The sequence below is a fragment of the Chiloscyllium plagiosum genome, chromosome 14, assembly GCF_004010195.1.
Source record: "Chiloscyllium plagiosum isolate BGI_BamShark_2017 chromosome 14, ASM401019v2, whole genome shotgun sequence".
Classification (NCBI taxonomy): Eukaryota; Metazoa; Chordata; class Chondrichthyes; order Orectolobiformes; family Hemiscylliidae; genus Chiloscyllium; species Chiloscyllium plagiosum.
The window spans coordinates 49,962,094-49,980,037 of NC_057723.1; the positions used below are offsets into that span (position 1 = coordinate 49,962,094).

At 37.1% G+C, this 17,944-nt stretch overlaps 1 protein-coding gene across 2 annotated transcripts in view; it reads left to right on the top strand.

Moving 5' to 3' along the window:
* Positions 1-17,487, top strand: part of ppargc1b (peroxisome proliferator-activated receptor gamma, coactivator 1 beta) — a 146,173-nt gene extending 128,686 nt beyond the window's left edge. Inside the window, exons 5-12 of one of the 2 annotated variants that reach the window (XM_043703778.1) lie at positions 63-1,434; positions 2,805-2,844; positions 3,046-3,119; positions 4,006-4,858; positions 9,349-9,445; positions 14,932-15,053; positions 15,181-15,332; positions 16,213-17,487. In XM_043703778.1, the coding sequence (XP_043559713.1) occupies positions 63-1,434; positions 2,805-2,844; positions 3,046-3,119; positions 4,006-4,858; positions 9,349-9,445; positions 14,932-15,053; positions 15,181-15,332; positions 16,213-16,316 (2,814 nt within the window). In that variant the 3' untranslated portion in view covers positions 16,317-17,487. The remainder of the gene's footprint in view (positions 1-62; positions 1,435-2,804; positions 2,845-3,045; positions 3,120-4,005; positions 4,859-9,348; positions 9,446-14,931; positions 15,054-15,180; positions 15,333-16,212) is intronic. The other variant, XM_043703779.1, reaches the window with a different exon arrangement.
* Positions 17,488-17,944: the final 457 nt, after the last annotated feature.

Here is a 17,944-nt window from a genome sequence, read left to right on the forward strand (position 1 = left end):
TGAATTGATCTCTTTGGCCTTTATCATACTCTGATCCTCTTTTTGTTTTGTTTGATAAAAAGGTTGAAGGCCCACAGGGCAGTAAACCACACAGCACCTGTCAACGTCATCATCGAACATTCACAGAGTTACACAAGCACCTGACATCAACTACCTGTCCTTCCCCGTTTAAAACAGATGATTCCAAACTCACTAAAAAAGACCAAAGCAGTCCAGTGTGGACTTCACAGTATCACCAGTCACATCACCCACAAGGTGAGAGTGAGGATGATGGTGATGTTGATGACAATTGTGTTAATGATGGTGCTAACAAAGAATTGGATTGCTTCAATGATAGGAATGGGGAACACAAACAAGGACAAAACATTCTACAAAATGGCACGTCTTGCCTTGCAGCCAATAAGTCCAAAGATGTGGTGGCATCAGCAAAATGCAGTTGGACTAAAAGCACTCAGTTTCCCACAGAAGCAGAATTGCGTTCAGTAATTGAGCTTATCAAGTACATGCACTCGTATTGTCTTCCACCTAGGAAATATCTGGTAGACATGACTGAACAGGGTGGTAGCTGCAATGCTAATTGTAAAAAGCCAAACAGTGACTGCTCTTTGCAGGACCTTATAAAACCCAGCATAGACAATCAGAAACTCTCCAATTCCTTAAAGTCAAATGTCAGACCAGGGCTGGGAAGGACCACTCCAAATATTTGCAAATGGAATATGAGAGAGCATTCCAAGTGTTCCATACTAAGGGAGCTATTGGAAAATAATATTGCTCTAGATGTGAGCAAACCTTATAGACTTCATAATCCTTTGTATCCAGTTTACACTCACTCACCTAGTAAAGTTGAGGCTGCTGTACCTATGGTAGTGCCCCGGAATGAATGTGATCGTACTTATTATACTGAAACCATCAAATGTACACTGGAAAAGCACAGAAAGAAATGTAGTAAGAGCAGGGCTGCTAAAACATGGGACACAACAAGGAAACCAGGAAGTACATGCCTTGCGGTTAGACGCTCATTAAGGTTGAACCCTCAGGCTAATGAGGTCTTGAAATTTAATTTAGACTCAGCTTCAAGTGGAAGTTTGACGAGAGTAGATTTGAAGAAAACTCTAAAGGAGTCTGGGTCTGTGAATGTGCAGATGATGTTCAATGAGGAAGAGAAGGAGCAGGTAGCAGAAATTGAGATAGATTGTTGTGGACAGCAACTCTGTGACAGTGGTGCAAGCATTGTGCTAGATGACCAGCGGCATCTACAATCCTGTAATCAAGTGCGATGGACTGAGGAGAACAACAATGAAGAAAGTTCGTTTATTCCTGACCTTTCCATGGTTCCATGCTCTAATATAGTTGAGGACCATCAAGCCGTTACTGCACAGGACTTCCTATTTAATGAAACCAAGATGCAAGAAACCAGGACTAGCAGAAAGCTAGGTAATCCTGTTTAGCCTATCTGCTTAATTCTGTGCAATAATTAAACAAAACTATGCCCCTGAGCCTCTTTCAAAGCTTATTATAACATTACTGCAGTCTTTTGGAAAATTGCAATCATTTTCATTAACACAAAAGTTAACTCCTGTAACCGTGTTCAGGTCTGTTTATTCTTACTATTGTTTTACCATTCTGTGGAGACAATTCTCTGCTGGTTGCTTCTTCCAATGATCCGATTTGCTTTTTCACTTTCTTTATGTAGACAGAATACCAAGAAATAGCATCTTATTTCAAGATGTTAATTTTCTTCATCTCTTTAATACTTAACTGGATCAGCTGAGATTATTTTTAAATAAACTATTTAGTGTTGATGCTGTAATTTTAAAAAAAACTCAGATTGGCCGTACTGGATGTTTTACCCACATCTCACATCTTGCACCTATGTCTGTATAGGGACATTTTGAAGATGACCCTTCTGTCTATCCTCAGACTCCTGTGGCTCCCTGATTGAAATTCTTCCAGTACCTGCTTTCACCCTTGAAATTACTTTTTTCTTCCATTATGTTGCTTGAAATTGAAGAAGTACCAACTGATAATTACCATTTCAGTAGAACAGTTTACAAACCCTATTTCTATTTGTCTCTTAAAGAAATGGTCAGCTAAGTATAGAGTATGAAGTGCAGCAACGTAAAGAAATCAGGGAAGTAATCAAGGCAAAGCACAAAACAGGTCTTAAAGATGTGGTAGCCATTTTAAATGTTGTAGGTAGAAAATCTTAATCTTTCCATCTGCCCATTCATTCATTGGCAGAAAATGATAAGTAAACAGCAACTTTAGGTACCTCCAATTTTAAAATCGCAAAGCAGCATCAAAATAAACTATTCTTGATCACATTATAAGCCACGTGTGTAGAAAGTGCCAGTTTCCAGAGTAAATTGGAGTGCAAGGTTTACGGTACTCAACGTGATGCATTTATGCACTACGACAAAGTCTCCTACTTAAAAGGGACTGTCTTAAGTTAGATTAATGTTTTCCAATAAAACTTTGATCATATCACCCTTCAAACATTACTCATTCTATACAACGGAGAAACAATTCGGATCTGTAGTTCTTTTGCTACAAATGAATGATTCCAATTGGTGCATAATATCTTGTTTTCATTCTGTCTTAAAATCTTACCGATTTCCTCTTTACTATTGTGTACTTTTATTTTTATTAAAGCTTGTATTTTAATTATGATCTGATATAAAACTTAGAGGTTGAAAATTATTGCCTAAAAATATCTTAATTCTCTATAACAAACAGTCAAATGATTTACAGAATAGCACCAGGTTACTCCATCGTTGACATTTCTTCAACATTTATTTTTGCAGCTAAACCTACAAGCTTGTTACTGAGTCCAGAGTCTGAAAGGTAGGTGACACTCAGGATGGAGTTAGGATTCAGCAGATGCAAAACCCAATCTGGCTCTTACAGTTTGAATTCTTGGATTAGAATTTCATCATTTCCAAACCAGTGCTTAGTTGTGTGATTTCAAGATCTTGCATTTTGCATTTTTAATATGTCATTTTAAGTATATTATAGTTTCATCGATCTTATTTTTCCTATTTTCAGTGACTCCAAAGATTCCCCTCTTGAGAGCAAACCCTTTGAACAAACTCTGAGTGTAGAACTGTGTGGAACTGCTGGTAAGGATACAGACTTACAACTGACACCATTACTAATTCAGATAAGATCCTGTTGCTCTCAGACTGGTTCAGAAGAGAGAAGAATTTTATGAAAGATTGAAATTTCTTTAATGACTCTTGTTTTCAGCCAAGACAAATGTACTGTTTAGGCATTTTTCAAAGTAAGACAAATCAAAGACAATTTCTAATTTTCACACAAATATATGTTTGTTTGGAAGTGCCGTCACCTTTTATTTTGTATCCTTCTCATTACTCCATGCACCAGTTGAAGAGGTTTTATGCTGACACAGATAGCTTCAGAATGTCTTGGTTTCATTTAAATACCCGCATCACCTTTACTGAGAAAAATATAACAAAAACGTTGAGTCAGTCTTACAGTACTCCTTTCATAGCTTTCTGAGATCTGTAATGCATTTGTGCTGTCAGCAGAATGTTAGCACATAGACTGCATCTATTTTATCGATAGACACAAGCAGAATATTAAATGTTATGAGCGAAGATGCCAGTTCACTCTGGCTCCGGGCTTTTATGTGTTTTTTTGACATTGAGTCAATATGAATGAGATAATTTAGATGCATTTCTGATGTGCTTTCAAATCTGAGAAGCAGAATTCCAGAGGTGCACTGGGGAATACTATGAAAGTGCATAGCAATGAATTTATTTCTAACTTGATGTAGTAATGTGGAAAACAAAAACTTTATTTTTGTCTGATCCCCATATTTTACTTTGGAACATTATACAGTGTGGTGGTTATATATTTAAAAATAAAATTTCAAGCATCTCAATGCTATATTGATGAATTGAAACACTTTCCTTTATGTCACACAAAATAGTGACAATTATTTTGTATTATTGAGTACCAATGTTAGATTTTTTTGTTCTCCAGGACTTACACCTCCAACTACTCCACCACACAAAACAACTCGAGATGATCCTTTCAAGACATCAATAAAGACTGAATCACCTGTTGACAACAGAATTAACCAGTTACCATCAAAAAATCATTGGAGTTCTTTGTCAAAACGTCTTGTTAATAAACACCCTGAGCAAACTGAGCTCTATGCTTACCTTAGCAAAGCCACAGTTACCCCCATTCAAATGGAAGGCAAAAAAGTTAAAAGGTCATACACTAGATGCTTTGGTGATCATGATTACTGCCAATTGTATAGGTCAGAGACTGAAACTGAAAGAAATATTTTGAGACTTTATGAACTTCCAAACTCCAATGGTCAACAGAATTTAAAGGAAAAACATGACAGTTATTCACTTTACAATGAAAAGAGACAGAAGATGTCTCCCATTCCAAATCATGGACTTAATTGTGAGAAAGTAGAGATGAGCAAAGAGCTTCCAGTTCAAAGCAGCAATAAGAAATCAATGAAAGACCAAGAGATAAGAGCCAAATTATTCAAGCACTTTGGTTATCCAAAAGAAGCCATCACTGATGAGGAGAAGCAGCATATGCTTGAAGACACTGATTGTGATCTTAAGAAACACTGCTGTTATTCAGATATAAAGCTACAAACTTGGGTGAAGAAGCCTGACACCAGTTCTTGGGCTTTGTCACCAACCATTGCCTTGCATAAACAATCCAAGTCACTGCCAAAGGACCCTTTGCATCCTCAAGAACGTCAATTAGACAGGGAACGAACAAAGACCTACTCTAACCAACAGCGCAAAGCATCTTTTGGATCTTCACGCACACAATCCAGGTTTGCAGTGAAAAGGGAATCTGCCAGGTAGGATATGCAAAGTCTGCACTTGGAAAAAAGTAAGACTATGAAATCTGAACCAAGAACAGGTCATTCAGTTCATCAAGTACACAACATCACAGCATTATTGGCTCTTCTACCCCAATCCTTATGAGCTGATCTCCTACTCTGAAAAGTGCTATTCCATTCCACCTGCACGTAAAAGAAAATTAAATAATACTGTTGACATCTGTATCTAAACTAACCCACTAGTGCAAACCTGAAAATTGACCCATTCATCATTCTGTGGGGTTGTGGTGGTTGTTGGAGGGAGATGGTAAGTGGGTGGGAATGGGAACGGGTCTGGAAGGAAGATCATTTACTTGAGTCCTTGATTTCAATTAATCCTCATCTCCAGATTTCCTTTACCCAGATTCCCTATCTTCTCTAGTTCTCAGTGTCCCTCTGTCCCTTAATACCAAGTGCATGATTAGTCTTTTGGATTGATCTGAACCTAATCCCATAATTGCTGTCACTGTACACCCAAATCTACATACGTCTCTCTGCTGTGCCCTTTGCTATTCCCCAAACATCTAGCAGCTAGCTAAACCTGTATCCAGGCACACCTTAGCTTGGACTGGCACGCTGATTACAAGAGGCCAATGTTGCAAAGCCAAAGCTGCTTCATGGTGGCAGATAGTGAAATCACAAAGAGTGGTAACCTTGATTGCAGCAGGAAATCTACAGGAATGCAGAATTCTCCCAGCTGCCAGCAGCAGTCCCTAGGAAATCCACAACCCATTCTGTGAGACATTTGAAAATTCCAAATGGTTGCTAATCTATATCCATATTGTAAAGTCACAATCTACATCAAATGTGATTGACATTCAGAGTTTTGTGTTTGCCATTTATTACTGATCTGTCATTTGGAAAGAACATTCCAGTATTTGCTTGAGAGATATGAGCAAATATACATTGGCTACTGTATTGTGGAATTTTACAGCATAGAGAGAGAGAGCGTATTAAGCCCACAATATTTGCCTCCGCTCTCCCCTGCCATATTCCTATATTCCGGCTATATTCCTACCCTGCATCTATACTTTTTATACCCTGTTTAGTTTTGTATTGCAAGTCACTACTCTTCCATAAGCTATTATTGATCCTGTTTCCATCACTATTTTAGACAGGGCTTCCCATGCTTAGCCACTCTCTTTTTCTCACAGTAACATTATGCCTCCTTGCTGTTGCTGATATTACATTTATGCCCTGCTATTAAGTCACCAACTCATGAAAAATGTTTCTCTCTGATTTAATTTATTAAAACAGTTCTAATATATTTTCTTCATGCTAATGCTCTGTTGTAGCCTTTCGAGCTGAACTTCTAACAATACTGTTCCAAACTTTTATTCTGAAAGCAGGTGTGCAAAACTTAAAAAGAAACATTTAAAAAGTTGTCCATCTTCTAAGCACCAACCTGTTTGGGCATGTTGGCATACACTACTGGACCTGGTGAGGCTTGAACTTGGATTGTTGGGCTTAGAAGTAAGGACATTACCACTATACCACTAAAAAGTGGGAACTTGAGCTCCATTTAATATTAATTATTTGTTTAAAAATCTTCAGCAGAAGAATTGGAGCCTGATTTGAATTTGATATAATGACTGAATAGTGTTATAGAGCTGACATCAGCAAAGTACAGTGTATTCTTTTTATGGAAAATATGTTTCTGGATCATCAAATAAACTAGAAGAATCATGTCCAACACAACCATGTATGGCAACTTACTTATTTTTCTTTGGCTTCTATGGCAGTTTTTTTATTCATACCCATTTCATCCATCATTTTCTAAGACTGTCTAATCCCCGATACTTCAGATGTAAGCCCCACCGTCAGGTTTCTTCACTCCCACTTTGAATATTTTTTGTGCAAAGTTAAATGGAAAGTGAAACAGAAAGCTGATTTCAGCCCCATGCATTCTCCACCCCACCTCTGGAAGCTTTGAACTAGGCCTGTTGATTGGGAAATCATGGAATAATGTTAACAAAAGGGTGTTGTCATAGAGTCATAGAGATGTACAGAATGGAAACAGACCCTTTTGTCCAACCCGTCCATGCCGACCAGATATCCCAATAAGGAAGTTACTTGGTGCTATTGCCTTTTTCGGATCTCAAGTTCTTTCCACTCTCATGATCTGTGTTCTCAGTCTCTCCTCATAATATATGTTCTGTCCTCGGTTTCTCTAAGGCTCTGATGTTTTATGCTGCTGGATAGTCCATCCTGGTCCATCCTGTTAGTGTTTATTCACTTGCTGGTAATCTGCACACATGGCCTTGCTCATTCTGCTGTGTCTGATACTCTTTGCCATTTGGTAGTTGATCTCTCTAAACTGCATTTGATGTATTGACTTTTGAATACAATCATAATGGTAATTACTTACATGTAATTTAATGTTTTATTTGGCTCATTAGTTTTATTGCTATTAACACAGTAGATGCTTGTCATATAAACTCATAAACTTTTTATTCAGTTGCAGCTGACTGCCATTCTTACATTCACCTTGCTTAGATTGAAGCCTGACTTTGATGCATCAAATCATAATTGAAGTTTTGATTTGGAGATGCCGGTGTTGGACTGGGGTGTACAAAGTTAAAAATCACACAACACCAGGTTATAGTCCAACAGGTTTAATTGGAAGCACTAGCTTTCGGAGCAATGCTCCTTCATCAGGTGATCACCTGATGAAGCAGCGTCGCTCCGAAAGCTAGTGTGCTTCCAATTAAACCTGTTGGACTATAACCTGGTGTTGTGTGATTTTTAACTAAGTGAAGTTTTATTGCATTAAAGAGTTCAGATCAGTCATTACCATACACAAAAGAAAAGTAGTTCATATTTCTCTTTTTTTTTCATTTTGCCATTTGTCAAACTTCTGTGGTGCTGCACACAGGTTAGTAAGACCTGATGCAAAATTCATGTTAGAATTAGTGGGCATGCACAGAATTGAATCAAGGTATGCACGGAGGAGACGGATAGGAGGGGAAGAGATGGAGGAGAGAATGGGAGAGGTGGAAGTTAGAGAAGAAGATCTGCGACAAGTGAGTAAGAGACATGTTAGAGGAGCATGGGTTAGAGAAATAGGGAACCATAAATGAGAGACTGGTAAGATGGAAATGCAGAAGAGAGAAATTTGTGGAATAAGGGAAGACATGGGAAGCCAAAAAAAGTGCTTTAGTGACTGCCAAAGGAGTGTAATAGGTGCAACAGATAAATGGAGAGGGAAGGCAGCATAGACCAGAAGAACTAGTCACGGTGAGAGAAGTTGGAGCATGTTTTTCAGGTGAAATTCATGCAGCTAAAATTATATGTAACCCTGCAGGTATAGGATGGTGAAATGTGATGTTTATAACCAAATCAAATCTCAAAGTTGATGGCATCGTGGAATATTTAGACACTGCCTCAGCTGTCCTGTTTGAGTATTTACGTATGTTTTCTTTTGCTGGAAGAGAGATGAGTGGGTATCCTTACTGATGCCTCTGAGGTAGTAATGCCATTGATGAAATTAACCTTGTGTTGTAATAATTTGTGGTTGTAAACATGTAAACAGGATCAGCTGAAAATAAAACAACTCTAAGTATTTAAGACAAAAAAACCTACAGGCATCAGTTGAATTAGTCACATTTTTCAATGTCTTTTGAAATAACTGTTGTGAGCCACATTACTTTTATCCTTTCTATGTGTAAAAAAATTAACACCTGAATGTGTGGATAAGCTTTCATGTTATAAGATATACTAAATAACTTTTTCAAGACTTCACAACATTCTATTTTTCCTTCTTTCTCCCTTTCGAAGGCTATGACTGCTCATGATGTAGTGTCCCAAGGGCCCTGATGACCTTAGAAGATCTGACCAAATCATTTGCACAATCTTTTGTGTGAGCTAAGATGGTGGCTGTTGTCAGGTTACTCAACCATAACAAACATTATAATGAAAGCTAATTGTACCCTCACTTGATATTGGAACACACACACACTTTGCACTAACACACGAGAAGAAAAGGAAGCAAAAACCCTCATCATCCTCCCACATCGCTGGTTGTAAGTGAGCAGAAGCAAAATGTAGGAATTGGTTAATGTTGTGTCTGTCACTGGCTCCAAGTCATGCATCAAACCCAATTGCCTTTGTGTCTTTAGCTGTAAGCTAAATTCGCACAATTTTCTTGCCGAATTTTTTGAGTACAACATCCAGTACTATTATCATTTGTGCTAATCCAGTTAAGTGTCTATGTTTGTCATCCTATTTGAATAGTTTACAACATAGAACTGTGCTTGATGAACTATGTTTATTAAACAGATTTAGAAACTACAGCTGTACAAAATGGCCATTCAGCATTTGTACCATTTTTAACAATTCCAAAAGGAGCTATGTACTGCTCCTAAAATTTATCAATATATTTCGATTCATGTACAAGTTTTTTTTTTTAAAAAATACTATTTTAAAGTTATTGTTGATTAGAAGTTATGGCTTTACTTAAATTTCCACAGAAATGGCAGTCAGGACAAATATTCATACAAGAAACAAATTTGGAAGGAAGAGAACTTTGAAAAAGCAAACCAAATGAACAAAAAGAACAAAGCCATAGTAAGTATTGAAGATAGAGCACATGGAGTTGAACGTTGACTGTTTTTACACATGGATGGGAACTTTCTCAACTCTTGAGCTCAGTGGGCAACAGCAAGAATTGTGGGAACATGTGGTGAGTTTGAAACAAGGTTGAAGAATCTTGCTGTTGAGAAAAATAGCTCCAATTTTCCCCTCACTTAAGGTTTCAATGGCAAGTTCTGAGTCTCACTAATAAGTAGCAACTACCTTATTTCAATGCATTTGCATCTAATTAATATTCAAAATCAGCTCAGCTTTATGCAACTTGCAATTCTCCCCTTCTCTGCCAAGAAACTAGACAACAACTGTTCCTGACTTAAACGTCAGAGTGGTTACTGCTGCTTCCTTCTTCCCTGAAGATGGTATTGGAGAAGGCCGCTATCTGTTTTCAGGCCCTTGATATCTGGTGCCTTGGCTTCCTCTTTGTAGAGGATGGCCCTCCTCTTGAACACCACCATCCACCAGAACCTCTGGGTATCTGTCTGGAAAGTGGGCTGCCAGCTTCACTTTCTGAGTATGTCAGAATGTTCCTGTAGCAGTGGCAAATTTTCTCTCTCCTGCATCATGATTGCATGAGAAGGATGTCAAAGAGGCCAGTTGCATAAATTAATAAGGGAAGGTGTGAGATATAGTGTGTAGAACGTGGCTGAGTCATGATGGGATACCTGCCTGAAAATAGCACTTAACCTAAAAATGAGAAAATTCAGCCCATTTACTTTAGACGTGGGCTAGTGGGTGCTTTAAAGCTATCATTACTTAGAGGCATACGATCATAGAGAGAGACAGCATGGAAACAGACATTTCAATCCAACTTGCCCAAGCTGAGCATATATCGAAAATAAATCTCATACCATTTGCAAGCATTTTGCCCATATCCCTCTAAACCCTTCCTATTCACATACCCATCTAGATGCTTTTTAAATGTTGTAATTGTACCAACTCCACTACTCCCTCTGGCAGCTTGTTCCAAACATGCACTACCCGCTGCATGTAAAAGCTGCCCTTTAGGTTCCTTTTATATCTTTCTCCTCTCACCTTAAACCAATGCCCTCTAGCTTTGGATGTGCCCACCCTGGAAAAATGACCTCATCTATTTACCCTATTCATGCCCCGCATGACTTTATAAACCTCCATAAGGTCACCCCTTAGCCTCCGACACTTCAGGGAAAATAGCCCCAGCCTGCTCAGCCTTTCCCTATAGCTCAAACCCTCAAACCCTGGCAACATGCTTGTAAATCATTTCTAAACCTTTTCAAGTTTCACAACATCCTTCCCATTGCAAGAAGACCAGAATTACATGCAGTATTTGAGTAGGGGCCTAACCAATGTTCTGTACAGCCGCAAAATGACTTCCCAATTCCTATACTCAGTCACTGACCAAGAAAGGCAAGCATACCAAATGTCTTCTTCACTATCCTATCTACCTGTGATTCCTCTTTCTAGGATTTATGAACCTGCATTCCAAGGTCACTTTGTTCTGCGACATGCGCCAGGACCTTACCATTAAGTGTATAAGTTCTCCCCTGATTTGCCTTTCCAAAACACAGCACCTCACATTTATCTAAATGAAACTTTATCTGCCACTCCTCAACCCATTGGCCCATTTGATCAAGATCCTGTTTTACTCTGAGGTAACTTTCTTGGCTGTCCACTGCACCTCTAGTTTTGGTGTCATCTACAAACTTACTAACCATACCTCCTACAGTCACATCCAAATCATTTATACAAAGGACTAAAACAGTTATATTTATTAATTATTGCTTCACTAAACCTACAGATGGGAGAGCAACACAAAAGGTTAAAAAAAAGTTGGCAAAACTCCCCGGCTCCATTTTCCTTCACCCAGACCTAATCAGAAAGGCCACCAACTTGTTCTTCACAGGCCGCTAGTTGCCCTCAATAATTCTGCCAGAATATCTGACCTGGCCTCCTCTCCCCTACACCAATACTATCCAAGGTCCTAAAGAAAATTGCCTTTGAATCTTTGGAGCTCATGCCCATTCAACTTGGCTCCTCTTCTTCAAATGCAACCAACTCCTTCTTGGTGGCAGTGATGCCATGGCTCTGCTTAATTACCCAGGCCTACTCAGAAAAATGGTACAGTAGCACCAGCAGGACTGGGTGGAAGTCCTGTCCTGCCTCAATATTACCAATAAAACGAAAATCCAGCCCATGTCTGAAACCAATATGACCCTTAATTTTCCGAACTGTTACATTTTCCAAATGCAAGACTATCTACTGGAAGGGCTACTGAAAGGAATTGATGGTACCCTTCATCAGAATCAGAAAAAAGGAAAGTCAAAATTGACATTTACTTGACTCATTTTAGCAAAATTTTATTATTGTAGTAGGAATTTGATTTTGCTTTACACAACAATTTTATGATAAAACAAAATATGAATATTTATAGATTCCGATTTTCCCAATACCTCAACCCATTGTAATACATTAGTTTTAGTGATACTGATTAAACCTAGATTACTATATCTACTGACAATAAGAAGGGTCACATTCCTCTCCTTTGCCCAAGTAGGATTTGTGTTTGGGTCTCTAACGTTTAAATCCTTTGCGTCAATGGTGCCCAGCTTTAATCTCAGCACCAACAAGAGACACAGGCTGCATTTAGATAGTAATTGGCTGTGACACTGATCTCGTTCAATGCACATTCATTATTAATTTATGAGCACTTAACAAATCCATTCGTGTCAGTTAAGGACGGTGTTAGCATTACTAATTCTGGATTTTCCAAAATTTATTTTAATTATGTTTCTCTGAAGTGCAGGTGTTTTATGCGAGCATTTTAAAAATATTTAATCATTTTTTTTAAAGCTCTCACCAGTACTCTGTGCTGCAGAGTTCCATATAATGGACATAACTCTCTCAGAAATCAGCTACACATAATTTTTGGGTAAATCTGCAATGATTCATTTATGCCAACTAGATTAATAGCTTTAAATAGTACATTCTGGCAAAGGTGATCCTTCAAAAATGGCATGGATGATGAGCTGGGACATAACAGATTTGCAAATTAAGGAAAAACCTATACACAGTTCCTTTATTTGTACAAGTAATAAATGTTCAAAAGACTGAAAGAAGAAATGCAGATGTTGGTGGCTGTAGATAATCTTGTGTTTCAGGAGAATTCAGGGTTTTGCCAGCCAGGAATAAGATTGTTACTTAAAACGTAGCTGTAATTACAGTACTTATTTTAAAAATAATATAACTTAAATGAAGTAGACAACATTTTATAATTTCAACAGACTAAACAAGCCTTCGCAGCAAAAATTTGCATTTATATATTATATACAATTTATTAAAATGTTTCAAATGCTTCACAAAAATGCTTTCAAATAAAGTTTGGCCTCAGATTACATAAGGAACTGTTAGGACAGATCATTTGACTTAAAGAGGTAAATTTTAAGGAAGGTCTGAAGAGAGAGGGAGGCCATTTCAGACATTCCGTTTTCAGCAGTGAAATCACAACTGCTAATCATGCATGATTAAAGTTTGGGATACACAAGTTTTTTAAAATTTATTCATGGGATGAAGGTGTCCCTGGCGAGACCAGCATTTATTGCCCATCCCTAATTGCCCAGGGAGTACATAAGAATCATCATATTGCAAGGGATCTGGATTCACATGTAGTCCAGATCAGGTAAGGGTGGCAGTTCCCTTACCTAATTGACATTAGTGAACCAGATGGATTTTTCTGACAATTGACAAAGGATAATAGACTCTTAAATTCCAGATTCTTATTGAATTTAAATTCCACTGCCGTGGTATGATTCAAACCCTGGTCCCTGGGTTTCTGGATTAACAGTGCGGCCATTGTATCACTAGGTGATTGCCTCCCCTAAGTGACTAGAATTGAAGGACTGCAGAGATGTGTAAGGATTGTAGGTTTGACGATGGTACAGAAATGTGGAGCAGGACCATGAAGGGATTTGATGAGTTTTCAAATCAAGGAGCAGCCAACTTGGGTTTCAGTGATGGCTGGCAAGCATATGGTGATGGGTGAATAGGACTTTTGGCGGGATCTTTCCTTCTATGGAAGTGGCCGGCTCAATGGTAGCAAGGGCAAAGAACTGGGCAGTTTGGCACTGGGGCAGTAACCAACCCCTTCCCATCTCCCACTTCATCAATTAAATACTGGACAGGAAGGTCCATAATAAATTAATGACCAATTAAAGGATCTCTGTCCATCTCTAGTCCAGTTACCAGCTTTTCAGACAGGAAAAACAAAAATGACCTGCTGACTAAGGTTGGATTGGCAGCCTAATTTACCCCTATCAGAGTTTGCAAAGGCATTTTTTCCCTTTATCAGCCAGTTCCAAAGACATACCCAACTGAGTTTACCACTTGTTTTCACACAGTTGCTCTCTCCTCCATTGTTCCAACTCACTCATGACCCTTCTCCCTTCCTCCATTAATTCAATCTTGACCCCTTTCAAGCAGTCTCACAATTCCAGCACCTCTCTCCTCCAAGGTTGCACACATTTTTCCATACAATTTCATTTGGTTTCCTTCACTGCGCTTGCTCCCCAAACACCTTGTTTGATACTTCTTGACTCACAATTATAATTTAAATATGCCACTTTTAAAATAACTTGGCTAAAATAGACAGAGGAATGCCATATTAGAAACATTCATGTGCTAATACAAACAGTAATTTCTAGCCTGACAATCACCCAAATAACAGGTATCAATATGTGACATAAAGCCTGTGATGTAATCATTGAAGGTTCAGTGATGATTGTAAGCAGCTCAGTCTTTGGTGCTCTGGTTCAGGATCTAATCTGAAACTTTTCATTAGATTACTCCTCTGTATTAACCAATATTTTATAAAACAGTAATGGTAAGAAAAAATTGTTCCAGTCACTACTCTTTTATATAAGCAGTTCATTATATTAACTTTGAAATTTAATTAAAATAATATTTTTTCACTTGGTATCAGTGTTTTTAATCATTTGCAAAAGTAAAGAAATTATCAATGTTTTGTGAGTCAACCTGGAAATTACCTGGAATTGCTGACTACTGTTTATTATCTTTTGTTATGACTATCCAAATTCATTTCATATAGGTCAACACCAATCTGCTTTCATATAAATCCTTTAAACAAAGCAAAATGTTCCAGGTAATTGCATGCAACAGAAAGAGGATTTTGAAAACCATCATCATGAACTAATTTCCAATTAAGTTTCTGAAATGAAACCTATTCTAGTTCCCAGTCCCTATGCAGCCCTTATTTTTAAAAATGTGTCTAGCCTATAATCTTATGCAGGTCAATCATAATTTTAGATGCTAAAGACAGCATGAACATGTCGATCACGTACACTAACAGGAAAACAATCTGTTATTTGCTGACCAAAAAAAAACAAAAAATTTTAATGAATTAACACATGTCAGGGAAGTGCTGAACTGAACGAGATTTTACAAACAGCACCAAATTGTTTTTGCTTGTTCAGGATGAATGTCGTATTATCTACGTTGGAAAGCTAGCATGCAATATAACTCAAGCAGAACTAAAGCGTCGCTTTGAAGTCTTTGGAGAGATTGAAGAATGCAAACTACTTGGTCAAGACAGAGGGTAAGAATTTATTAATCAGTTCTGCATATTTCTATGCATGTCTTTTTTATGCTAATAGAAGATGGTGCATGTTTTAAATTGCAACATTATTTTCTGTTTTAATACAATCATATATTTTCAAATGTAGCGACATGTATGGATACATCGCTTATCGCTACAATGAGGATGCTGCTTTTGCTCTCAAGAATGGACACAATTTGCAGAAGCAGAATGAACCTGCCTTGCAATTGTGCTATGGAGGACTCAGACGATTCCGGAAAGCCAGTTACACTGACCTGGGTAAGGGGACAAAGCAGTCCTTGTACTTTTCTGAATATAATCAATGAGGAACATTGCTCTATGTTTTGAGGTGTTGATTAGAAAACAAAATGCCAAATATATTCTGGCTGAAGGATATTTAATTTAGAACCGTTCATTTCAAACTATAATATATGAAAAGTAAAATTAGCATTTGTACTTTGTCCCTCTCCTCCATTACCAAAATTCAAGATTTTCCCAATGTTTTCCATAATTTTGGTTTAATTGTTCAGGTGCTATTCTCCAGAAGATAGTTCAGATCTGATGGAAATAGTTCTGACCTACATTTTCAGTGATATTTGATCTATCTCTATTCTCTTTATTTGTCTGCATTGTTTCTAAGTGAAAGAGTTCTGCTTCCAAACCTCTGCCATTTTGATGTTATGGCATTTTAATATTTGCATTTTCATGAAAGTGTATAAAGTAATCCCTTTAATTATAAAAAGTGTTCACCAGAATACAAATTCCTTACCAATGGATTTTGCTCATGGTTCAGTAAATATTATGTGTACTCTTTACGAAAAGATCGGTAAATGCGTACATAGATGAGTTTAATCTGCATTTATTGAGTCTTAATGAGTAACATTAACAAACTCCAGGATAGTTGAAAGAATGATCTTAATCAGTAGGCTGCTGAAAGACATTGGAATATGCAATGGAAATTTGTATGTAGCAGATTAACCTTGTATTAACATTCTGATATTTTCTGTCTCAAAGATTACACTTTGGTCAGTAGGTAAAGTGCTGGAACTAGAAACATAAGCAAAAATTGTCATCTTTAAATTCTTTTGGACTTCAATTAAATCTGCCTTAGTTTATGAAGCAGAAGTAAGAGAACTAAAAATAACTTGTTTAATTTTAGATTCCAGCGCAGAAGACCTGGAGCCTGCTCCAATTAAAAGCAAATATGACACTATGGATTTTGACAGCTTGCTGAAAGAGGCACAGAAAAGCCTGACTAGGTAACGGCCTTATATCTACTGCCTACAGAGGATGCCACAATACCTCAATCAAGGCACTTTTCATTTGTTTACCTCTGTCCAGTAGAACGGGACATTGTCCTTTTACAGTGAAACAAAAATGAAGTTTACATGAACCAAGCTGCTTCTGTCTGTGATTCTTTGGGTAGATGTCAAATGTCACAAGTTTGGGCAGTTTAGTAGAACTACTGCTCTTTGGTTGTTGTGTTCCCATAAGTATACATTCAATAATAGTGGAGTTGCAGCTGTGTTCACCAATTTTAATGTCTGTAGTTTGGGATACCGTGTTAGCATAATGGGAATTGGGGTTAAACACTCGGGTGTTTTACATGTTTTATGTGCTGCATTTTAAAATGTAATAGTTTACATGTATTGAAGCGTTTTCTGTTGTAATTTATTGTGTGCTTCCATTGTTTCAACTATGCACTGTAACTGTAGCCTTGCCTTTTCAGTCCTGAAATTTCCTAACCAGAAATGTTTACATGTAATATTATAGACCTTACTATCATTATAGTGAATTAACATATCTAGGTTGACAAAGCTGTACTGTAAGTCATTGATTAGGTGCATATCAAGAACAATTTATACCTGGGTGCATGAGTGATAATTCCATTAATTGGTGGGATCATCAGAATGTTATAGCTATAGCTGATGAATTAATCTAAGATCATATACTGACAAAAAAAAGAAGAAATTATGGTTTATTATTGTTTCAGTATGTGTGCAATTCATTTAAAATGTGAGTGGGAAGGTATGGGGAGTTCAGATTAAGAAGCATGATTTTTCTTTCAATTTTTTAATTTTTGGAACGCCTTACTTGTTTAATTACTGTTTTATAATTAGATTTTTCCAAGCAGTTAAAATATAGTCCATTTTTGGTAATCTAATGTATTTTATTTATGATCTTAAGATTAAAACTTTGGAACCTTATACCTTTCCACGTCAGCTTTAAGTGTGATTAAATAAGTCTCTAGCTTCTAAGCAAATGGCATATTATGTATTTTTTAAATCATATCTTATAGTTTCCTAGAGAAGTAATTCAAATCACAAACTGTATTAAACATTATATTTTAATGTCTTGTAAATATGTTTAAACCTTCTGAAAGCCCCTTTAATGCACTTGTTTACATTAATAAAAATCGCAGAATGTAACCACACTCTTTTAACAATTGTATTTTATTTTTCAATATTTCAATGATTTGCTACTAAATATAAATAGCAATAAAATAATGTAGGAATTGATTTTTTGTACTAGTTCAATTCTATCTACTGACCTATCAAACTTAATCATAAACATAGTAGTTGTTTACTCTTGCACAATTTAGCATTCTATCATGGTTTAAAGACACATTCAAAAGTATATTTAATATGGTCGCTTATATGCATATGAACATACAAATTAGGAATAGGAGCAGACCACTCATCCCTTGGACCTGCTCCACCATTCATCAAGATCATGATGTATCTGATTATACCACATTGCTGCCTTTCCTTGTTAAGATTTCATCCCATTGCTCATCAAGAATCTTTCTACCTATGCCGTAAAAATATTTGATAAATTAATGATGAAATTAATACACTCAGATCCATCTACATTTCGAGGCTCTGCAATCT